The sequence below is a fragment of the Macaca fascicularis genome, chromosome 11 (genome assembly GCF_037993035.2).
Source record: "Macaca fascicularis isolate 582-1 chromosome 11, T2T-MFA8v1.1".
In the NCBI taxonomy this organism is placed as follows: domain Eukaryota; kingdom Metazoa; phylum Chordata; class Mammalia; order Primates; family Cercopithecidae; genus Macaca; species Macaca fascicularis.
In genome coordinates, this window is record NC_088385.1 from 133645746 (window position 1) to 133665000 (window position 19255).

Genomic DNA, 19255 nt, shown 5'->3' on the forward strand with positions numbered 1-19255 from the left:
AGCAATCATTTATTTGCTCACCACTTTTGCAGCAGGAGTGCAGACAAGCTAGGACAAGAGGGGCTTTCTCTGCTCCACGGTGTTTGGATCCTTGGCTGGGATGTCACAAATCGTGGTGGCTCGACTGGGATCACACACCTCAGGCCTCCGTGGTCACTGGCAGCCGGGTTACTTGGGTCATCCCTATCCACATGACTTGTGTGAGCTTCCTCATGGCATGGCAGCCACAGAATGGCTCGAGTTTCTACACGGTGCCTGGCTTTCCCCAGAGAGAAAGCAAAAGCTGTTGGACCTCTTATAGACTGTGACTGGAATCTCATAGTGACCCGTTACCACCGTCTCTTGTTCAAGGTAAGTTACAGCGCTAGCCCAGATACAAGGGGAAGAGAAATTGACTCCCTTTCTTGATGGTTTGAGTGTAATGTGCGTAGAAAGAGGAACAATATTTATGATAACCGTCTCTGGAAACTATCATAACAACTAGATCTCTTATTTAAAAATTAATATAAGCATTTGATTAAAAAATTCAAATCCTGTAGATATATCTACTGCATCCAATGCTAAGAGATCTTTGGGATTTATGCACTGTGCATTTGATTGCTTATAGAGAGAGAAGATGTGGGTTTTTTGGGGTTTTTTTTTTTTGCCCAAATAGAAACATACTGTACATGCTCTTCCACACTTTACTTTTATATGGGGGCAGGATATAGGTCTGATTAATTTTTGCATATCTGCCATAGTGCCCAGTCTATTTGTGGAAATGTGTTTTTTATTAATGTTTTCCAAAGGTATTAAAACGGGGGGCACAAACTCCAGTGCCCATAGCAGCCTCACAAGTGACATAAATGAGTGTCAGAAACCAGGCTAAGGCAACTGGGAGTGGTGGGGACTGTGGTGTCCTGAAGATCTAATGCTGCCTCTAATGCAAGCAGCTGCTACTCTGCTCCTGGCCTTTGCTGCTATGCAGAAACACAGGCCCAGCATTGCCCATCTTCTAAACTTTTAAGAGTAGCCTGAAATCCAGGACCCTGCTATAAAACCCCCTGAACTTTGACTGTTGAAAACCAATTTTAAAAGCAATGATGCGTAGGCCAAGAAAACATACCTATAGGCTGTATTCAGCCTTGAGCCCACCAGTTTACACCTTCTGCAATGTTCTCATTGAGGAACCCCAATGGGTACCATGACTCTCTCCTTCTAAGCTCTCTTTCCTAGATTTCATCTTCCCACATATGGGCAATGTTAGAGGCACTTCTGCCTCATTTTATAAAATTTGCCCATTTTCTACCAGGCCTTAAAGAGAAGAAGAGATGGAGTTAAGTGAGAAAAATATGGCTATGTGAGGAGTAAGTGAATATTACAAAAGTAAGTATCCTCTGGGCTTGAAGAAAGAACGAAGCAGACAATTATTCAAGTGACTCCTCCGTCTAAACTGGCCTTGGGTAAGAAAATCTGCCCATAGGCTGCTCTGTATTTTTCTTCTCTGGGTGGCCTAGCAGCTTACCTGGCCCAGGTGATGACTTGCAGGGACCACACTTTAGCTGGGCAAAGCACAGCTTTTCCGGGTTGCTATGCACAATTTCAGACGAACCTTCAAAGTCTTCCCAGGATGATTCATCTTGAAACAATTTCAGACGCCGTTTATTATTTCTAGGAGCTTCAGAATACCTTCAGATCCATTGATGGGAACACCGACTCCAGAACACGGTCATCTGAGGTGTCTTTAAACAGAAAATTTCATTGTTATCTCAGTTAGGACACACTTTTTCAGAAAGCACAATCTGTTGCCAAGAATAACAGGATTTCACATTGCAGAGTGAATTCCGAGGATCCACATCTAGGAGCCTTCGGATGTCTGATTATTGGGCCATCCTGTCTGGCTGCATAAGATGCATCCATGATATTTCTTTGGTGCCCAGAATATTCCAGGATTGTCCTAGTTGCCTATACGTATTTGTTCTAATTTTATGGGTGTGTAAAGGAGCCGTTGCCATCTTTCTACTTGCAGATGAGATTGAAAGTTGTTTCAGCTCAGATCCGAACTAAACACTTTTTATGAACCAAAAGTTCCCACCCATGGGGCTTAAGAGTTGCATTGACTTAATTACTTTTAGCCTAATGAAAACCGTGTCATTTTCTACTGGATTGATCGATTCTGTATTCTTTAAAAATTGTTTTTGGTGCGACACAACTATCTGAACTATGTCTAGCTCTGTTTATACTCTAACTTGGAGGAATTCTGGGAGCCACATCATAGCTAAAGGTGTGAATCTTCACTAATCAAAATGGGCGGAATTTTCTGTAAAGATGTAAACTGGCTTGAATGTGTCCAGTTATTGCTCCTGAATCCTAACTGCAGTGAGTGGAGGGCAGGGCAGTGTACTACGTAAGAGGGTGGGCCTTGAAAACTAGATATCCCTGGGTGCTAGCCCTATGTCGAAACTCACTCTTGTGCAGATTTGGACAAATATTTATTTCTGCACTTTAGTTTCCTGATCTGTAAAATGAATATGATAATAATTATGTTTGCTTATAGTGTAAACCTCTTCAATGACTAGAAGCAGTGAGAGACTTAGTATAAGTACTCAACACATGCTAAATGTCTCAGAAGTCATCTTAGAACATTAGTGTAATGTAATTTTTATAGTTTGATTTTAAATTCACAAATAGTCATTGTATATATTTATGGCATACAATGTGATGTTTTGATACCTGTATACATGGCAGAAGGATCCAATTGGCAACTTAGCATATCATCACCTCAAATATGTATCATTTCTTTGTTATATGAACATTATGTGTTTTTGAACTAAGTGAAACGGAGACTGTTTGGAAAGCCATAGAAAGTAGCCACCTTCTTTTTATCCTCATACCAAAGAAAAGCCAGCCACTTGCTAACCAGCCCACTTATTTCACCTTACAGTAAATTGAATCTGGAACCCTGAATCATTCTATGACATTTTCCAAAATCTAGTGAAAGGCTGGGCACCGTGGGTCACAACTGTAATCTCAGCACTTCAGGAGGTCAAGGCACCTGAGGTCAGGAGTTCGAGACCAGCCTGGCCAACATGGTGAAACCCTGTCTCTACTAAAAATACAAAAATGAGCTGGGCATAGTGGTGCGTGCCTGTAATCCCAGCTACTCGGGAGGCTGAGGCAGGAGAATAGTATGGACCCGGGAGGCAGAGGTCGCGGTGAGCTGAGATCCCGCCATTGCACTCCAGCCTGGGTGACTACAGTGAAACACCATCTCAAAATAATAATAATAATAATAATTAAAATCTAGTGAGAAAGGAAACTCAAGGAAGTCCTGGCTTCACGATTTTGCTTTGTTATTCCTAAACACTGCCTCACCCACTCTAGTGTGGGAGCTGAGTTGTCAAGGGGAAAGCCAATGAAATTGCTCTAAGTTGTCATCTCTCCAGGCATTGTTCTGTAAGAACTGTCACCGCTAACAGAAGAGGCCACCGTCCTGCAGTGGGAATACCAGGGCACTGTCAAGATACCCAACTTTGACTTCACATGCCACCCAGAGAGACAACTGCTCACTTTCAGAGCAGGAGCAGGAGGCCAGCGGAGAGCGTGAGTGTAACATCTGCACAGCGAGAAGTCCAGGAGAAGCAAAAATGAGATCCAGGCTGGAGCGGCTGTGCTGGAGTAACTGTTCCGGCGCGTGTTGGGGAGGGTCCTCCAAAAAGACTTTTACCTCAACGGAATGGGAAATAATAGAAAATAGAAGCAAGAGACTGTCACTTTATAATAGGTTCTGTTATGACCTCCTACAACAACATGTTAGAAATTAGATACAGATAGACATATAGTTAGATAACTAGATAAAGAGAGATTTGAGGTAGATATACTTATGGATATAGATATCAATATCACAGATAAACATGTTCTTTATTTTTATATTGTCAATGTTTTTGTTGCTGGAAAAAGGGGTCCCTATGATCCAGACCTCAAGAGCGGGTTCCTTGGCCTCACACAGAAAGGGATTCATGGCAAGTCATGATCGGCAAGGAATGTGTGTTGCAAGTTTAAAGATGGAGTTAATTTTAAAATGGTGACACCTGGCTCTCCTAGGCTCCTGCTTTTCTAACATTTCTATGTATAAACCTAATCTTCCTTGCTAGATCACAACCTCCAATGATCTGTTTTTCATCTGCAGTTGTCCCAAGCGCCAGCTTATTCTGCGAGTGTCTCATGGTCATGGAAAACTGATAAAGCAGAGCATGAGAGACTCAGTGGATAAGAAATTATAAAGAATCACTAAGTTTACATGGGTGCTTTGATTGTGACCTACCGAGGAAGGGAGTGGAGAGGGTGTGTGGGAGGGAGGACAGCAGACATACAGACACGGCTTCATTTGCCTCCCACTGGGAATTGTGCCTGAGACTTATGGAGAGACTGGCTGTTGGCAGAAGCTGAAAGAGTTGATTTAACAAATGGTTCTATGAGGCCTGATGCACTTGCTGAATTGTTTTGGGGTCACTGTTGCATTAGGATAGGGGCTTTTTTCCTTTTTTTTTATTTTTGGTCAAATGTTGTGTTTCATGTTTCAACCGAGACTTTGGGAAACCATGACTACTTGAAACCCTGAAGGACTGCAGTGTTCAGAGAGGGAGGGAATAAAACCCTCTGGAAACCTCTGGAATTAGTGGCTGGGAACTAGCCCTCAGGTTGTTCTATGGACAGCCGATGTCCTGGACAGAGCCAGAGCCTAAGAACATGGGAGGTTTTTTCGTTGTCATTTTTGTTTCTGTTCTGAGACAGGGTCTCGCTCTGACACCCAGGCTGGAGTGCAATGGCATGATCTCGGCTCATTGCAATCTCTACCTCCTAGGTTTCAGTGATTCTCACGCCTCAGCCTCCTGAGTAGCTGGGATTACAGGCGCCCACCACCACGCCCGGCTAATTTTTATTTTTTATAAAAATGGGGTTTCACCATGTTAGCTAGGCTGGTCTCAAACCCCTGACCTCAAGTGATCCACCTGCCTTGGCCTCCCAAAGTGCTGGGATTACAGAGCCACTGTGCCCAGCCGGCATGGGCTGTTTTTAAATGTCTGTGTTTCCACAATGAACCGGTGAGACTTTGAAGGCCTTATATGACCAGGACTGGACACAAGTCAACCAGAATAATTTGCAGACACGCGAGCTGTTTGTATGCAGTGGATCAATAGCAACCTGTTACAGTTTTCCATCTTTCTTTCAGGAAATGTCCTATCTCCAATACTACTGTGAAATTCTAGAGCATAAGAAGAGAATAAAGTCTTGATGTAAGGTTTGGTTGGCAGGCAGAGCTCCACCCCACCACCTCCTTGGTGACAGAGACCCACTCGTGAGAAGGGTACTATCTCTTCCCTGGTGTTAGTGTTACCTAGTGTAATGCCTACATGACAAAACTGAATTTCTACCCAATCCTAACTCTGTTACTCTTTAAGGATGCCTGCAATAAAATGTTCCCTTGATAACCAGACCAGCTGAAACTGGTTAGAGCCAAGAAAGCCAACCAAATGACTTCCAGAAGACCTCAGGCTTCATTATCATCTCATTTCCATTCTAAAAATACCTAGAGCAACGGGAAATATTGGGCACTTCATCAGGCGACTTCAGGTGTATTTCTAGAGATTGTCCAGGTGAGTCAAAGAGCAAATGCCATGAAGTAGCCTCAGCCCTTCGGGTCATGAGCAACCATTTTTGAAATAATATTACATAGTTGTCAGAGTTTGAGCTGGGCAAGGGATCAGCCTTCTCTCCAACTTCACAATCAGATTAAGAGGAAACAAAGCGTTAGGACAAATTCTGCCATACACGTATTTGATAATTAACACGTATTATCGATCAGGAACATAGCGGTCCATACATTCTGTAAACTGTACGATACCCAGATCCTGTATCCTTGTAAGTGATCCAACCACACATTCTGTGATGGTCTCTCAGGTTGCAATAACAAAATGACACAGCCTGGATGGATTAAACAACAGAAAGGTATTTCTCACAGTTGTGGAGGCTGGAGGTCAAAGACGAAGGTGTGGTGCTGGCTGGCTCAGTTTCTTCTGAGGTCCCTCTCCTTGGCGTGCAGATGCTGCCTTCGCAGTGTCCCTGCTTGGTCTTTTTTCAGTGTGCACATCTCTCATGTCTCTTCCTCTTCTCCTAGGAACACAAATCAAACTGGATTAGGCTCAATTTTTACGACCTCAGTTAATCTTCATTAGTCCTTTAAAGGCCCTATATCCAAGTACAGCCACATTGGAGGTTCAGACTTCAAAACATGAGGCTTGGCCTGGTGGCTCACGTCTCTAATCCCAGCATTTTGGGAGGCCAAGGCAGGTGGATCACCTGAGGTCAGGAGTTCGAGACCAGCCTGGCCAACATAGTGAAACCCCGTTTCTACTAAAAATACAAAAATTAGCTGGGTGTGGCGACACATGCCTGCAATCCTAGCTACTTGGGAGGCTAAGGCCAGAGACTCGCTTGAACCTGGGAGGTGGAGGTTCCAATGAAGGGAGACCGCCTTGCTGCACTCCAGCCTGGGCAACAGAGCAAAACTCCATCTCAAACAACAACAACAAAACAAAGACTTCAACACATGAGTCCTGGGGAACACAATTCAGTCCCTAACACATGCCCTAAAAGAGCCCCATGAGACAGCTATGACAACGTTCTAAAAGAAGAAATCTGTCACAGTTGGCATCTGGCAACCAGAATTTGCCATCTCAGTGACTGGATGGAGTGTGGTTTAGGCATTTGACTTCATGTGTACTCCCTACAAGTACAGAGTATGTGGCTTATGAGACCGTGAGACCTTGTTTTGCAGGTGTGGGGAGTGACTGATTCAGTTTATTCCATCTGCCTTTCTCGTCAATGAAAGCCCATTTTCTACATCCATGTTGCTAGAGAACACACCACTAAACTTTCCAAGGAAAAAGCACTTCTAGACAAATTACACTAGCTAGTGAGACCTCCAGTGTTGAGCAGACATAGAAAATGACAGCTGACAGGCTTTAGTGAGAACTTCTGGAGTGTGCACTTTCTGATTAGGCATTTGCTAATCAATGCAGGAATGTGAGTGTTTGATTACTGAAACTGCTACCCCTAGGAGGTGAATTAAAACTAATTACCTTCATAAAAGCAGAGAGTATAAGGATGGTTGCCAGGGGCTGCAGGGAGAGGAAAATAGGGAGATATTAGTCAAAGGGTGCAAAATCTCACTTATGCAGGATAAGTAAGTTCTGGAGATCTATGTACTGCATTGTGACCATAGGTAATAATGCTGTATTATAGACTAGAAATTTGCTAAGGATTGAAATATTAAATGCTCTCACTAAACACATACACACACACACACACACACACACAATGGTAATTATGTGAGATGGGATATGTTAAACAGTTCGATTGTTGTAATTACTCCACAATGTATATGTATATCCAAACATCATATTGTACACCTTAATTGTCTACAATTTTATTTATCAGTTGTAACTGGATAAAGATGGAAATTTAAATAAAATATATACTCTTTTATATCACATCGACAGAACTAAAGAAGAAAGGAGATTTCCAACATCATGACGTGAATTGTTTTCTGATGATGTCTAAATCTCCTCGCAATTCTAACATCAGTTCCACCTTCCTTGAGAAAAGTAAACCAGAATCTTTGTTTGGCTGTAATGTTTCTGACAGTCTGAAAAAGAAGGGACTATCTTATTAGTAGCATCCAGAATTTTAGTTTTGCATATTAAGAAAGGCACTGAACACCCTAATCTCTCTTTTTATGTGGATTATGGACCCAGGGAATTTGATACCTATTCTGAGAATTTATGTAAAATCGAGTAATTTCAGTTAGGTCTTTAAATTGAACGATAGTGTCAACACTAGCTCTTTCCCCTTAGTAAAATAAACAAAGGAATATTTAAAGAAGGAGGATGCTTTTGTGGTAGGAGTTTTCAAGAAATTACTTTAGGCAGGCCAGGCGCGGTGGCTCACGCCTGTAATCCCAGCACTTTGGGAGGCCGAGACGGGCGGATCACGAGGTCAGGAGACCGAGACCATCCTGGCTAACACGGTGAAACCCCGTCTCTACTAAAAAAATACAAAAAACTAGCCGGGCGAGGTGGCGGGCGCCTGTAGTCCCAGCTACTCCGGAGGCTGAGGCAGGAGAATGGCCTAAACCCGGGAGGCGGGGCTTGCTGTGAGCTGAGATCCGGCCACTGCACTCCAGCCTGGGTGACAGAGCAAGACTCCGTCTCAAAAAAAAAAAAAAAAAGAAAGAAAGAAATTACTTTAGGCAAATAGAGAGAAAAAGGGGTCCTTGGGAAATTTTCATTTTTAAAGAGAGAAAAAGGGGTCCTTGGGAAATTTTCATTTTTAAAGACGTTTCTTGTCTAGCTGGAAAGCCGCAGCTCTTACAGCCAAACAGGCAACCTTTGATATGCAAATACCATCCATTAGAAACTAGGTCCACCCAAACATGGGGAATCCCTCTGCCTTCTAGCCCTTGCCCCACGTGTTCCTGGCAACGTGGCCACCCCACCCATCCCCGAGTGTGTGGAACATCATGGCGGCCTGCATTTGCATATTAAAAGACTAGGGTGGGAGCATCAGTGTTTTCCAGCGCCACGTAAATGACATACGTGGTCAAATCAATCTCCTAAGCAAATCAGATACCACCTCCTCCAGCCTCTACATATACCTGGCGGGTATCCATCCCACTTGGGGTTTCCTCTTGGCTTTGGAGACCCCCCTGTCTGTCTCTGTACAGAGGAGCTTCCTTCTTTTGTCTTCTCCCTTCCTTCTTGCCTATGAATCTCTCTGCTCCTTAAAACTACTCCACGTGAGTCTGTGTCGTTTTTTTCTAATTTGACTTGAGATGAAGAACCTGGTGTTCCTCCACGAATCGGAGCTGTATCATTTTCACGGGCTGGTAACAAGAATAGAGAGCCATCCACAGCCACAAGACGCAGAACCTCTTCTGGCAAAACGGTCCTGCCTCACCCAGAGGTAATTAGTGGCTATCAGGGCAGACAATTGTTATTGATGTTGTTCATGTCCCAACTCATTTGTTGGGCTCACAGAACCAAATTTTCTTTATATTTAGTTATTTTTATTACCTGGGAATTTTAATGAGGTTTTTCCTTCTGACCAATTAGAGCATCAAAAACCCACCGTCTTCCCTGCTGCTGTCATTAGGAACCAGGAGGCACATGACTGGGGCTTCTCCAGTCCTCTTCACTCCATCCCTCTGAACATGGTGGCCACAGTTAAGTGTTGGGATTTTGAATAGGTTGAGCTGATTATTATGAATTTTCAAGAGGTGGAGCTGATTATGTGTGAGTTCTGGGTCTCCTAAGAAATTATCAGATAAAGATACTACATTTTTTCCTCAGGTATCAGTAATATATGGATCATAGAAGCCTGAGATGGTGAGTGGAATCTGAAAATGAAATCTAACATTTACCAAAGACACAGAGAAGGAGAAAGAGACTGGATTCATTATTCCGGCCCCTGAGTCTAGTCTGTCAGTTCTACTCTTGGGCTTCGTAGTTCTGTTCATCAGTGAATTCTTCTGCTTTGTTGAAAGCAGATTGAGCAGGGCTTCCAGAAACCTGCACCCTAAGGAGCATCAGCTGGTACAGAGAACCTGGCCCAACCCACCGCTGTGTTTGACTGTGAATGAGAGGAGGCACACGGAGAGGGCAGCCCACCAGGCAGGTGTGTCTCACATCACTGAGGAGCCCTTTTCATTCAAAGATGATCAGCTTATAAAACACCAGTGATGGGAGGTCCCAGGCAGGTCCCCCAGGACCTACAGCAGGGGCCAGCCAAGAATGGCCAGCCGTCTCTCTACTGGGTCAGAAAGAAATAACGAAAGGGGCTGAACTTGGCCGTGTGAGCTGTCAGCATGGACGCCAGACCAGACCAAAATCCAGATTCCGACGGCTGCTCCCTATAGCAGTGGAAACCCCAAACACAGAGAAGACAAAGCAACAGAGCAACTTCCTTACCCAGACCACCGGCAGCCCCATCCTTCTCCATCCCTCAGGTTGCTTGGTTACTGGACATTGGCTTTGACTATGCTCCATTTGAGAAAGTTAGAATGAAAATTTGGGTAAATGGTGAAGGAATTCAAGGAAAAGAAATGCACCCACCATGTTTACATTACAATACCAAGCTGGACCAGACATTTTCTCATTCAAGGATGAACGTGTTACTGGGGGGTCCTTGTTCCCAGAGCTCCCAACATGGTGGCGGCCACTTCCAAGATGGCGGCAAGCCTTGTGTTCTCTGACCTGGGGTTCTTGGCCTCACAGATTCCAAGGAATGGAATCTTGGGCCGTGCAGTGAGTGTTACAGCTCTATGAGAAGCCGTGGGTCATGGAAGAGAACCATGAAACCCACTAACTAGTGTTTAGTTTGATTAGGACGAACCCGGGCACTTGGCCGTGCAGGAACAATGGCGAGCCTTTACCCCGACTGGGAGCGGCAATGGGCACCTCGCTGGATCAGGAACACAGCGGACACCCTGCTGGATCCAGAGGGATGGAAGTCAGCCGCGGCTATGCAATGGCGGCCAGCAGCAGTGGTGGACAGCGAGCAAAAGCTCCGTTCGAGCCATAACAAACACAGACCAGAAAAGTGCAGTTGCAAGATTTAATAGAGTGAAAACAGAGCTCCCATACAAAGGGAGGGGACCCCAAGGGGGTCGCGGTTGCCAGCTGGAATGCCTGGGTTTATGTCCGGATCATTGTCCCTCCTGCTGTGCTCTCAGGCAGTAGACAATTGGCTATTTCTTTACCTCCTGTTTTTGCCTAATTCGCATTTTAGGGAAGTCTCTTTACTATCTGATTGGTCGGGTGTGAGCTAAGTTGTAAGCCCCGTGTTTAAAGGTGGAAAGGTCACCTTCCCAGCTAGGCTTAGGGATTCTTAGTCGGCCTAGGAAATCCAGCTAGTTGTCTCTCAGATGGATGTGGACCGTCAGAAACTTTCACCAACATGATAGGAAGGAAAATATGCAGCCTTAAGATGCAATGGGAGATGATTTAACAAGGATTTTTACTAAAGGAAACTTCTTTTTTCCTTTTGTGTAAAATTTCTGTGAACCCAGAAAATCTGAGACAGGTCTCAGTTAATTTACACAGTTTATTTTGCCAAGGTTGAAGACACGCTGGTGACAGCCTCAGGAGGCCCTGATGACCTGTACCCAAGGTGGTCCGGGCACAGCTTGGTTTTACACATTTTAGGGAGACATGAGCTGTCAATCAACATATGTAAGAAGTACATTAGATCCATCCAGAAAGACAGAGACAACTCAAAGCAAGCTTCCCCCTCCCCCACTGAGAGCTTTCAGGTCACAGGTAGGTGAGAGACAAATGGTTGCATTCTTTTGGGTTTCTGAGAAGTTTTTCCAAAGGAGGCAATCAGATATGCATCTATTTCTGTGAGCAGAGGGGTGACTTTGAATAGAATGGGAGGCAGGTTTGCCTTAAGCAGTTCCCAGCTTGAAAAGGCCCAAGATATTTTCCTTTAGCATTGCTTAGACAGCCCAGACTCTATACCTACAAATAGGCTGGCCCTGTGGGGAGAGGTAAGAGAGTTTTCATTCTTTTCACTGAGGCACCTGAGCAGCTTAGCTGTAAATATCATCTTTGGCCCACATCTATTTTGGAACTGTAGGAATTAAGGAGAAGAACCTGGGAAAAAATTTAAGAAGCTGAAAACAGTAAGTTGAGTGACAGTACTCCATTTCTCCAGCCTCCTGTGTGTATTACTAAAGCAAAAGGTTGAGGTAGATGAAAGCATTCACTCTGGCCCAGAAACTCTCGTTCTTGTGACAGTGAATAAGTCTCATGAGATCTATAGAGAGAGTTTTATAAAGGGGGGTTCCCCTGCACATGCTTTCTCTTGCCTGCTGCCATGTAAGACATGCCTTTCGCCTTCTGCCATGATTGTGAGGCCTCCCCAGCCACGTGGAACTGTGAGTCCATTATCCTCTTTTTCTTTAAAAATTACCCAGTCTTGGGTATGTCTTTATTAGCAGCATGAGAAGAGACTAATACATCCTCTCCACCTCCTCTGCTGGCTGATTTTTCACCAATATCCTGTCTTGAAGGCTTCACAAAGCATAAAATCGATTCTTCCAAAGGCATGGGTTATATATACCATATAGTTAAGAGAAAAGAGAAGGTAGGGAGGAGAGTGTTTTCTCAAAAATTAGCACATCTCAGAAAACACGTGTAAGAAATGGATACAGAGATACCCAGAACATCTGCAGTGAAGCTTGTTTAGAAAGTTAATCAGGAAAGTTCTCCATGGAAAGAATTTCTGGAGTCAGGCAGGCATTTTTTTTTCCTCCCTATAATTGTGCCTCTTATTCCAGAGACAAATGGAATTTTTCTTTGGGGTTCTAAGGCCGAGGTGAACTCCATGCCTTAGGATCAGGCATTGCCATTAACGTCAGCAGCAAAGACGGATTTCTTATTAATGCTTCCATAAATATTTAAAATTCAGAAGTCAGACAACTAAGACGACCCTTAAAAAATCTCCATGCTGTCAAGCTAGCACTTAGACATTTTTCCTCTTTGGTTACCATCGTGAAAAAAAAAAAAAAATCTCAAAATAGCTACACCGGCGGAGTGCGATGGCTCACGCCTGTAATCCCAGCACTCAAAATATCAGTAATTAACATTAAAAATGGATTCCAGAAGTCAGCTTCTGATTATTTAGCTGGCTTATTTCATCCTGGTGTACCCTTTCTCCCATTTTTTTTTCTTCTTTTTTCTTTTCCTGCTCTCTTCAAGGCCGGCCACAATGCTCAGTCATAATCGGGAACTGTTTTCTCTGTGTGTGCGTTAATCCTTTTCTGTGCAACCGCACTTAAGTCCTTGGCAGCTAATTAGCAATTCAGATGCAGACCACCTCTAACGAGCTCAGCATGGAACAGGTGCTCCATGAATATGAACTGTTATTACATACATATGCATGCTTTAAGAAATAGCCAGCTCTTGACCTGCATGGTGCCTCACGCCTGTAATCCCAGCACTTTGGGAGGCCTCAGGCTGTGGGGATCGCCTGAGGTTGGGAGTTTGAGACCAGCCTAGCCAACATGTTGAAATCCAGTCTCTACTAAAAATACAAAAAAAAAAGAAAAAGAAAAAGAAAAAAATAGCCAGGTGTGGTGGTGCATGCCTGTAGTCCCAGCTACTTAGGAGGCTGGAGCAGGAGAATCACTTGAACCCGGGAGGTGGAGGTTGCAGTGAGCTGAGATCACAGACTGGGTAACAGAAAAATAAATAAATAAATAAAAATAAATGAATAAATAAGTAAAAAAGAAATAGCCAGTTTTAGTAAGAAAGTGGAACTTGTTCTTTCCCTGAAATCATTGTTGGTTATTCTCTGATGAAGAAATGTTGAAATTCAAAACATGGTTCACAGAAATCATAGTAAAACAAATACAACTGCAATTCACCCCACTCAAATGGACATTTGAGGAGTTGAGAATAATGCTGATGAGTTTCACAGGGCAAATTGTGAGCTCACATATTCTAAAATGTCCAGTATGTTAGTTATTTGTTTCTGACATTGGCTTGAAAGTAATAATGCCTCATTTTCAGTATTTCTCTATATTCCGTTTGCCACATGCACTGCCTTTCTCAAGAGGCTGTGTAGTGTAGTGCAGTGACTTTCCAGATCTGCCATTTACTGTCTGAGGGATCCTGGATAAAGCATCCAGATCTTCTAAGCCTGGTTTTAAGAACTAGAGCAGCACCGGCCAGGCTCGGTGGCTCACGCCTGTAATCCCAGCACTTTGAGAGGCTGAGATGGGCGGATCACAAGGTTGATAGATTGAGACCATCCTGCCTAACATGATGAAACCCTGTCTCTACTAAAAATACAAAAATTAGCCGGGCGTGGTGGCTTGTGCCTGTAGTCCCAGCTACTCCGGAGGCTGAGGCAGGAGAATTGCTTGAACCAGGGAGGTGTAGGTTGCCATGAGCTGAGATTGCACCATTGCACTCCAGCCTGGGTGACAGAGTGAGACTCCGTCTCAAAAATAAATAAATAAAATAAAGAACTAGAACAGCACCTATTCGCAGGGTGAAACACACAAAGCACGGTGCCTATCCAGAGCCCACAGTTATGAGGCCCTGTTACTATTCTTCATGATAGTCGTCTCACCAGCTTATCTTTTAACCATGCTCAGAAACAAGTTGCCAGCTCTTTAGCGTGGCGGCAGTACCCTCCGTGCTAACACCTGCCCGTTTATCCATGAGTAGGTGTGACTCTTCTATTTTCCTAGTTACTCCTTTGAATCCCAAAATTTGGTACCATTCAGGTACTGCCTGTGGCCATGCCATTCCATGCCTTGTCTGGAAGCCACTCCTACTGTTGTCTTTGGGATACTGTTACTCATCTTACAAGGCCTCAATCAAGAATCTTAGGATGTCGTTGGTGCCTACCTGCCCAGGGCAGAGACCACTAACCCCTTCTGAGAGCTGCCACAATGCTGCTTTCTAACATGTCTACGCTAGCTCCTCACAGTGTGCTCTGATGGTTGGGTGACAGCTCTGTTCCTCATAGTGAATGGGTGCCATCTGCAAGGGGTATGCACATTCCCTTCTTGTCCTTGGATCCTTAGCAATCAGCAGTATCTGCCTGCCTCTGGTAGAAACTCAGAGGCTTATTGAGTGGACTTACATTGACATCTAATATTCTCCAACTTTCTGTTTGATCCTACTCCAAGGCTTTTTCCTCTTTTTTCTTGGCAGTGTTAGAAATGCTTGTTTCCTGATGTTGCAAAGAAGTAGCATTTGAACATAAATAGAATTTTCTTAGCAAGACTGTTTTTTCACTTTCTGCAGAAAGAGTACACTCGCCAGCAATTTTGCCACGAGAGGACACTGAACCAGGAGACAGGGTCATTTATAACCTGACGTGTCCACCCTGCTGCTGTGTCCATTTTCCATTGGCTGGAACGGGACCTCACATTCTGTGTTTGTCCCGATTGGCTAGTAACTTAGAACTTTTTAAAAGAGGCAAAGGCAGAGGAGAACAAAGGAGGGCGGAAGTAACTTGTGGAATGCTGAGAAAGGTAAAAACACCTCCAAATAAGGCAGAGGAACAGGCTACGACCTAATGCTTGCTTGGTCCAGTGTAAGTATGCCAGGGGAAATATTTAGGCTAAATTGTGGGAGCTAAGAACGTAAAGTACACTGATTTCTTTATTACGGCTGGCAGATATTTAAGAATGTTAGCACAGATCTTTGAATAAAGTTTGCTTCTAAGAGAAGTTACTATTTATTCCTAGTTAGATGGGGAGGAAAGTCTCTTTGAAGAGGAACCTCTACTTTAGTTTTTACAGCAGCGTGCACCCCATCCTTCCTCTGACCCCATGGAGGAACCTGGCCCAACCTGGACAGTCTTAGCTGCCTATTCCCCCAGGATAGATTCGGGATAGGCATGGAAACCGGTCCAGGCCTGAGACTCTCTCTAGATTTTTAAAGTTTAAAATTGGAGTGAAAGCCTTGCCACCAGAGACAAAGGCTGGAGAGAGAGATGGGTGCTGTTTAACCTTGTGGAGAAGACTTTGCTGTGGGAACAGAGGAGTCTAAACCAAGACCAGACAAGCTGAGATCAGCAGGAAGGAAGAGGAAGGCACTGGCTTCGTTCTAGTCCTTGGGACTCAGGTCCCTGCCTTCCCCACCTCCACCCCCAACACCCAGCCTCCCAGAAACAGCCCCAGACAACTTCTGCTCTTGGTTGGTTCCTGCTGCAATTCTGTCCTTAAGATGAAAAAGAAAAATCCTAAATGATAGGATAAAACTCAGCCAACAACTTTCAGTGTTAACAATCTTCAAGGCATTGTTCTTTATTACTATTTTCTTTATACTTCCTCCAGATCATGTATTTACTAAATCTCTCCTCCCCTGAGCCCCACTGCACATAAAAGCTGAACCTGTGATGTGGATCCAGCAGCAGTCTTTTCAATGCAGGGTAATTTTCTGTTCACCAAGTTGACCCCCTTGTCACAATCTGAAGCCTGAAAGTAAAATGTAAAAAGTATTTGAAACTGACTTGTAGGAAGCTGAGGGAGACATTAATATACATCAGACTTCTTAATATCTTCAAAATGTTTTAAGGGGGATTTTCTGTGTAATAAGCCCAAGGGATTATGTTTTTATTGTAAAGAAGAATTAGATGAATGAAAGCATTTACACGAATGCTTTGAACTTTAAACAACATGTGTTCAGTAAGCTGAAGTCGTATCATAGTTGTATTTCTTAAAGAAAGTGATTCACACAGTATTTTGTAAGTATTGGTTAATAGGAGGAATGGAAACACAAGAAAATCACTAGTAATAGGTACACTGAAGATGCACTTTATGGGATATCATTAAAATGCAATTATTCTGTCTCCCTGAGCCCTTAAATTTTCTCCAATGAGTTAATCCTTCCTGTAAATGGATGAAAATTTCAGCTAGCCCAGGACTTTCCACCCCCTCTCTTAGGGTCAGTAGTAGTCCCGTGTTCCCCTAAAAGTTGCAAATAGTCTAAATTAGAATAATCGATTCAAAATATCACGGAAAATTTCAAATACAATTCTACATTAAATTATTTCCTTTCCCAGCTCAAGCTGGAAGACTTAGGTGGGAAATGGTGGGAAAAGTTGCTCTTCTCTCTCCCCTCTCTTCTTTCCAGGGTTTCTAATCTTTCCAGGGGAGGGGAAGGGGAAGGAAAGGGAAGAAAGGACACAAACGAGATACGAGGGACTGTGACATACTGTCTCAGCTGGCTTGAGGTCTCTGGTCTGCTGGAAGTTTCAGTCTGATTCATTCTCCGGGCTCCTGGAAGGTACCCTGTCGGGCACTCAGATGGCGATGCCCCTGAGCTATGCATAGTGTGCTTCTGCAGATCCCTCCTGAACCTCCACAACTGCTTTTCTTTGTTCATCCACCCCACTCTGACTCTGCCCAGGCCGCATTGCCCTCCAAGGGTGCCCTTTCAATGGCTCCAGTCCGGTTCTCAGCATGGCTAGAGGACCACAGAGTTCTGATTGCCTGGCTTAACTCCCAGCCTTGTCTATTTTTTATGCATAATTATCAATAGCAAACATGCTCATATTCAAACACATCTCTCTTTGGACAATAAATGCCAAATGTCACAGTCAGCTCGGGACTTACCCATTTCTGGTGCACAGGACATGAAGCTTCGTTCCTCCAGTGCCTTCTGAGAGCCCAGGTCCCTTCTAGGATTAGAAGCACCTCCCAGCTCTGATATCCAACAGGAAACAGCCCTTTCTGAGCCTCACACATTCTAAGCAGGACTCAGATCCCAGACCACAGTGCCCATGAGTTTCAAGATTGCCTTTAAACACAAAGATGTCTTTTCACCAAGCTCTGTCCAAAGACATTTTTTCTTGCTCACTTCTCTTGACACTTCTCTGTTCTAGAAAAGGGTGAGATCCTTTAAGCATTAAAGAACCACTTTTCAAAGGCTTTGTTTGAAAATCTGCCTTTTGATTTTGTACCTGATTTTGGAATTCTTGATGCTTTAAAAAAAACTTAGATGTTAATACCTTGCCTCACATGGTTTTGTAGCATGAAAGGATAATTAAAGCACCAGCATTAAAACTCAATCCTTAGCAAGGTGTTGTCTATGATCTCCTTAATCTTCACAACAAGATCATCTAGGATTGTCTGCTGAGGTCAGCAGTGGAACCCAATGGAGTCAACCCTGCAGGCAAGAAGGAACACGTGTGGCTTCTCCAGTATGCCGGATTCATGATAAGGACTGGACAGCTTCTTACCTATCTGTGTGTTGTTTTCTCTTTCATTAAATGTTTGGTCTAACTCAGTGACTTTCAACACTTTGAGAGGCATAGTTATTACTTAAAAGGATTATATATACAAATACATGCATACTCTATAATTTACAGTTGATTTAAAGGAATTTCAAGAGGAATTTTGACCTCAAATAATTTTCCTCATATAAACTAAATGTGGAAATGAGATATGTATTTAACATATAATTACATTTTGCCAGATGTATGAAATCTGTGAAAATATTCTAAAATAAATGAAATGCCATCCCTTCATTTGTACTAAAATGTATTTTAGTCTGATGAGAGTGACGATTATACAGACTGATGATTCAAAGGACTATGATTTTTACAATTATAATTTTAAAAGCAAATATCTATCAAGCTATGATAATACATCAATTTTCTAACTTATTTGTCTATATGAGCTCACTTTTTAATAACTAGTTTTTGCTTTATTCTACAGTTTGCGGACAACTCCAAACTCCACACTTGTGTTTTCTGCCTTTGTTATTCTTTAAATATCTACATTAACAGAGGCTATTTCTGCCCAAAGATACCATTTTTCCCAATAGCACATGCAGGTGGACCCTCACCTGGCACACACAGGCCCTCCTGGCCCTCCAGCACTGGTACCTGGGCTCTACCATTTGACTGCACCCATGTCTGTCTGTGCTGGGGCTCTGTCCTGGTCGTGTCACCCCTGAGGTGTCCTTAGGGCACAGGGATGCCAAAGAGCCCCGTGTGATCTGTCAACTCTGAGTAAACTCAAGAGGCTCCTTGGGGTTCTGAGCTGAGGGCCAAGGCAGCCCATGTCTGAGCTTCATTACAAAGAAAAGTGGCAATCAATGGGCAATGGCCATTAGTAGTTTTTGGAAGGTGGATCTAGGGGGACAAACCCAGAAAGGGACGAAGCACATGGTCCATCCCTGCCTTAGATGGCTGCTTCTCTATCAGCCTGCACTGTCTCACTGGCCAGGTGGCCGAGGAGGCCATTGGAGGACCACAAAGCTGCAAGTGGCTTTCCTGGGGCCTGCAGGGAATAGCTGGAGGACGCTTGGAAGGGTACCCACATTGGGTCTTACAGGAGTCTGCACCCTGCAGGTCATGCTGGCATTAGCCCCTCATCCTCTGCAGTTCATCTCATCCCGGCGAAGATAGCTGGCTGGCCTCAGAGGGTGAGACACAGCTTGAGGGTAAAAACGTTTTTACAAGACATGGACACAAAAGTGGCCTTTACTTCTGGAGAAGCTTTGAAAACTTCCCATTTACACGAAAAGGTGTACTTTCTGTGTGCCACCAAGAAACCTAAACTGAGTAAGAGGACTGTTTCACTTTAATCAAGTTCCAGAATGAGGGTGCCCAGCTCTGAGAAGCACTGTCGCAGGAGGAGATTCGAGGGTGCATGCAAAGCAATGTTTCTAGAAAATACCAAAGG

General features: G+C 43.8%; 1 protein-coding gene across 1 annotated transcript in view; it reads left to right on the forward strand.

Annotated features, from left to right (window-relative positions):
- Positions 1-231: 231 nt before the first annotated feature.
- Positions 232-19255, forward strand: part of LOC102125856 (uncharacterized) — a 24140-nt gene continuing 5116 nt past the window's right edge. Inside the window, 6 exon segments of the mRNA XM_065525225.1 lie at positions 232-351; positions 3459-3582; positions 5574-5636; positions 8921-9003; positions 18797-18913; positions 18915-18995. Coding sequence (XP_065381297.1) covers positions 232-351; positions 3459-3582; positions 5574-5636; positions 8921-9003; positions 18797-18913; positions 18915-18995 — 588 coding nt within the window.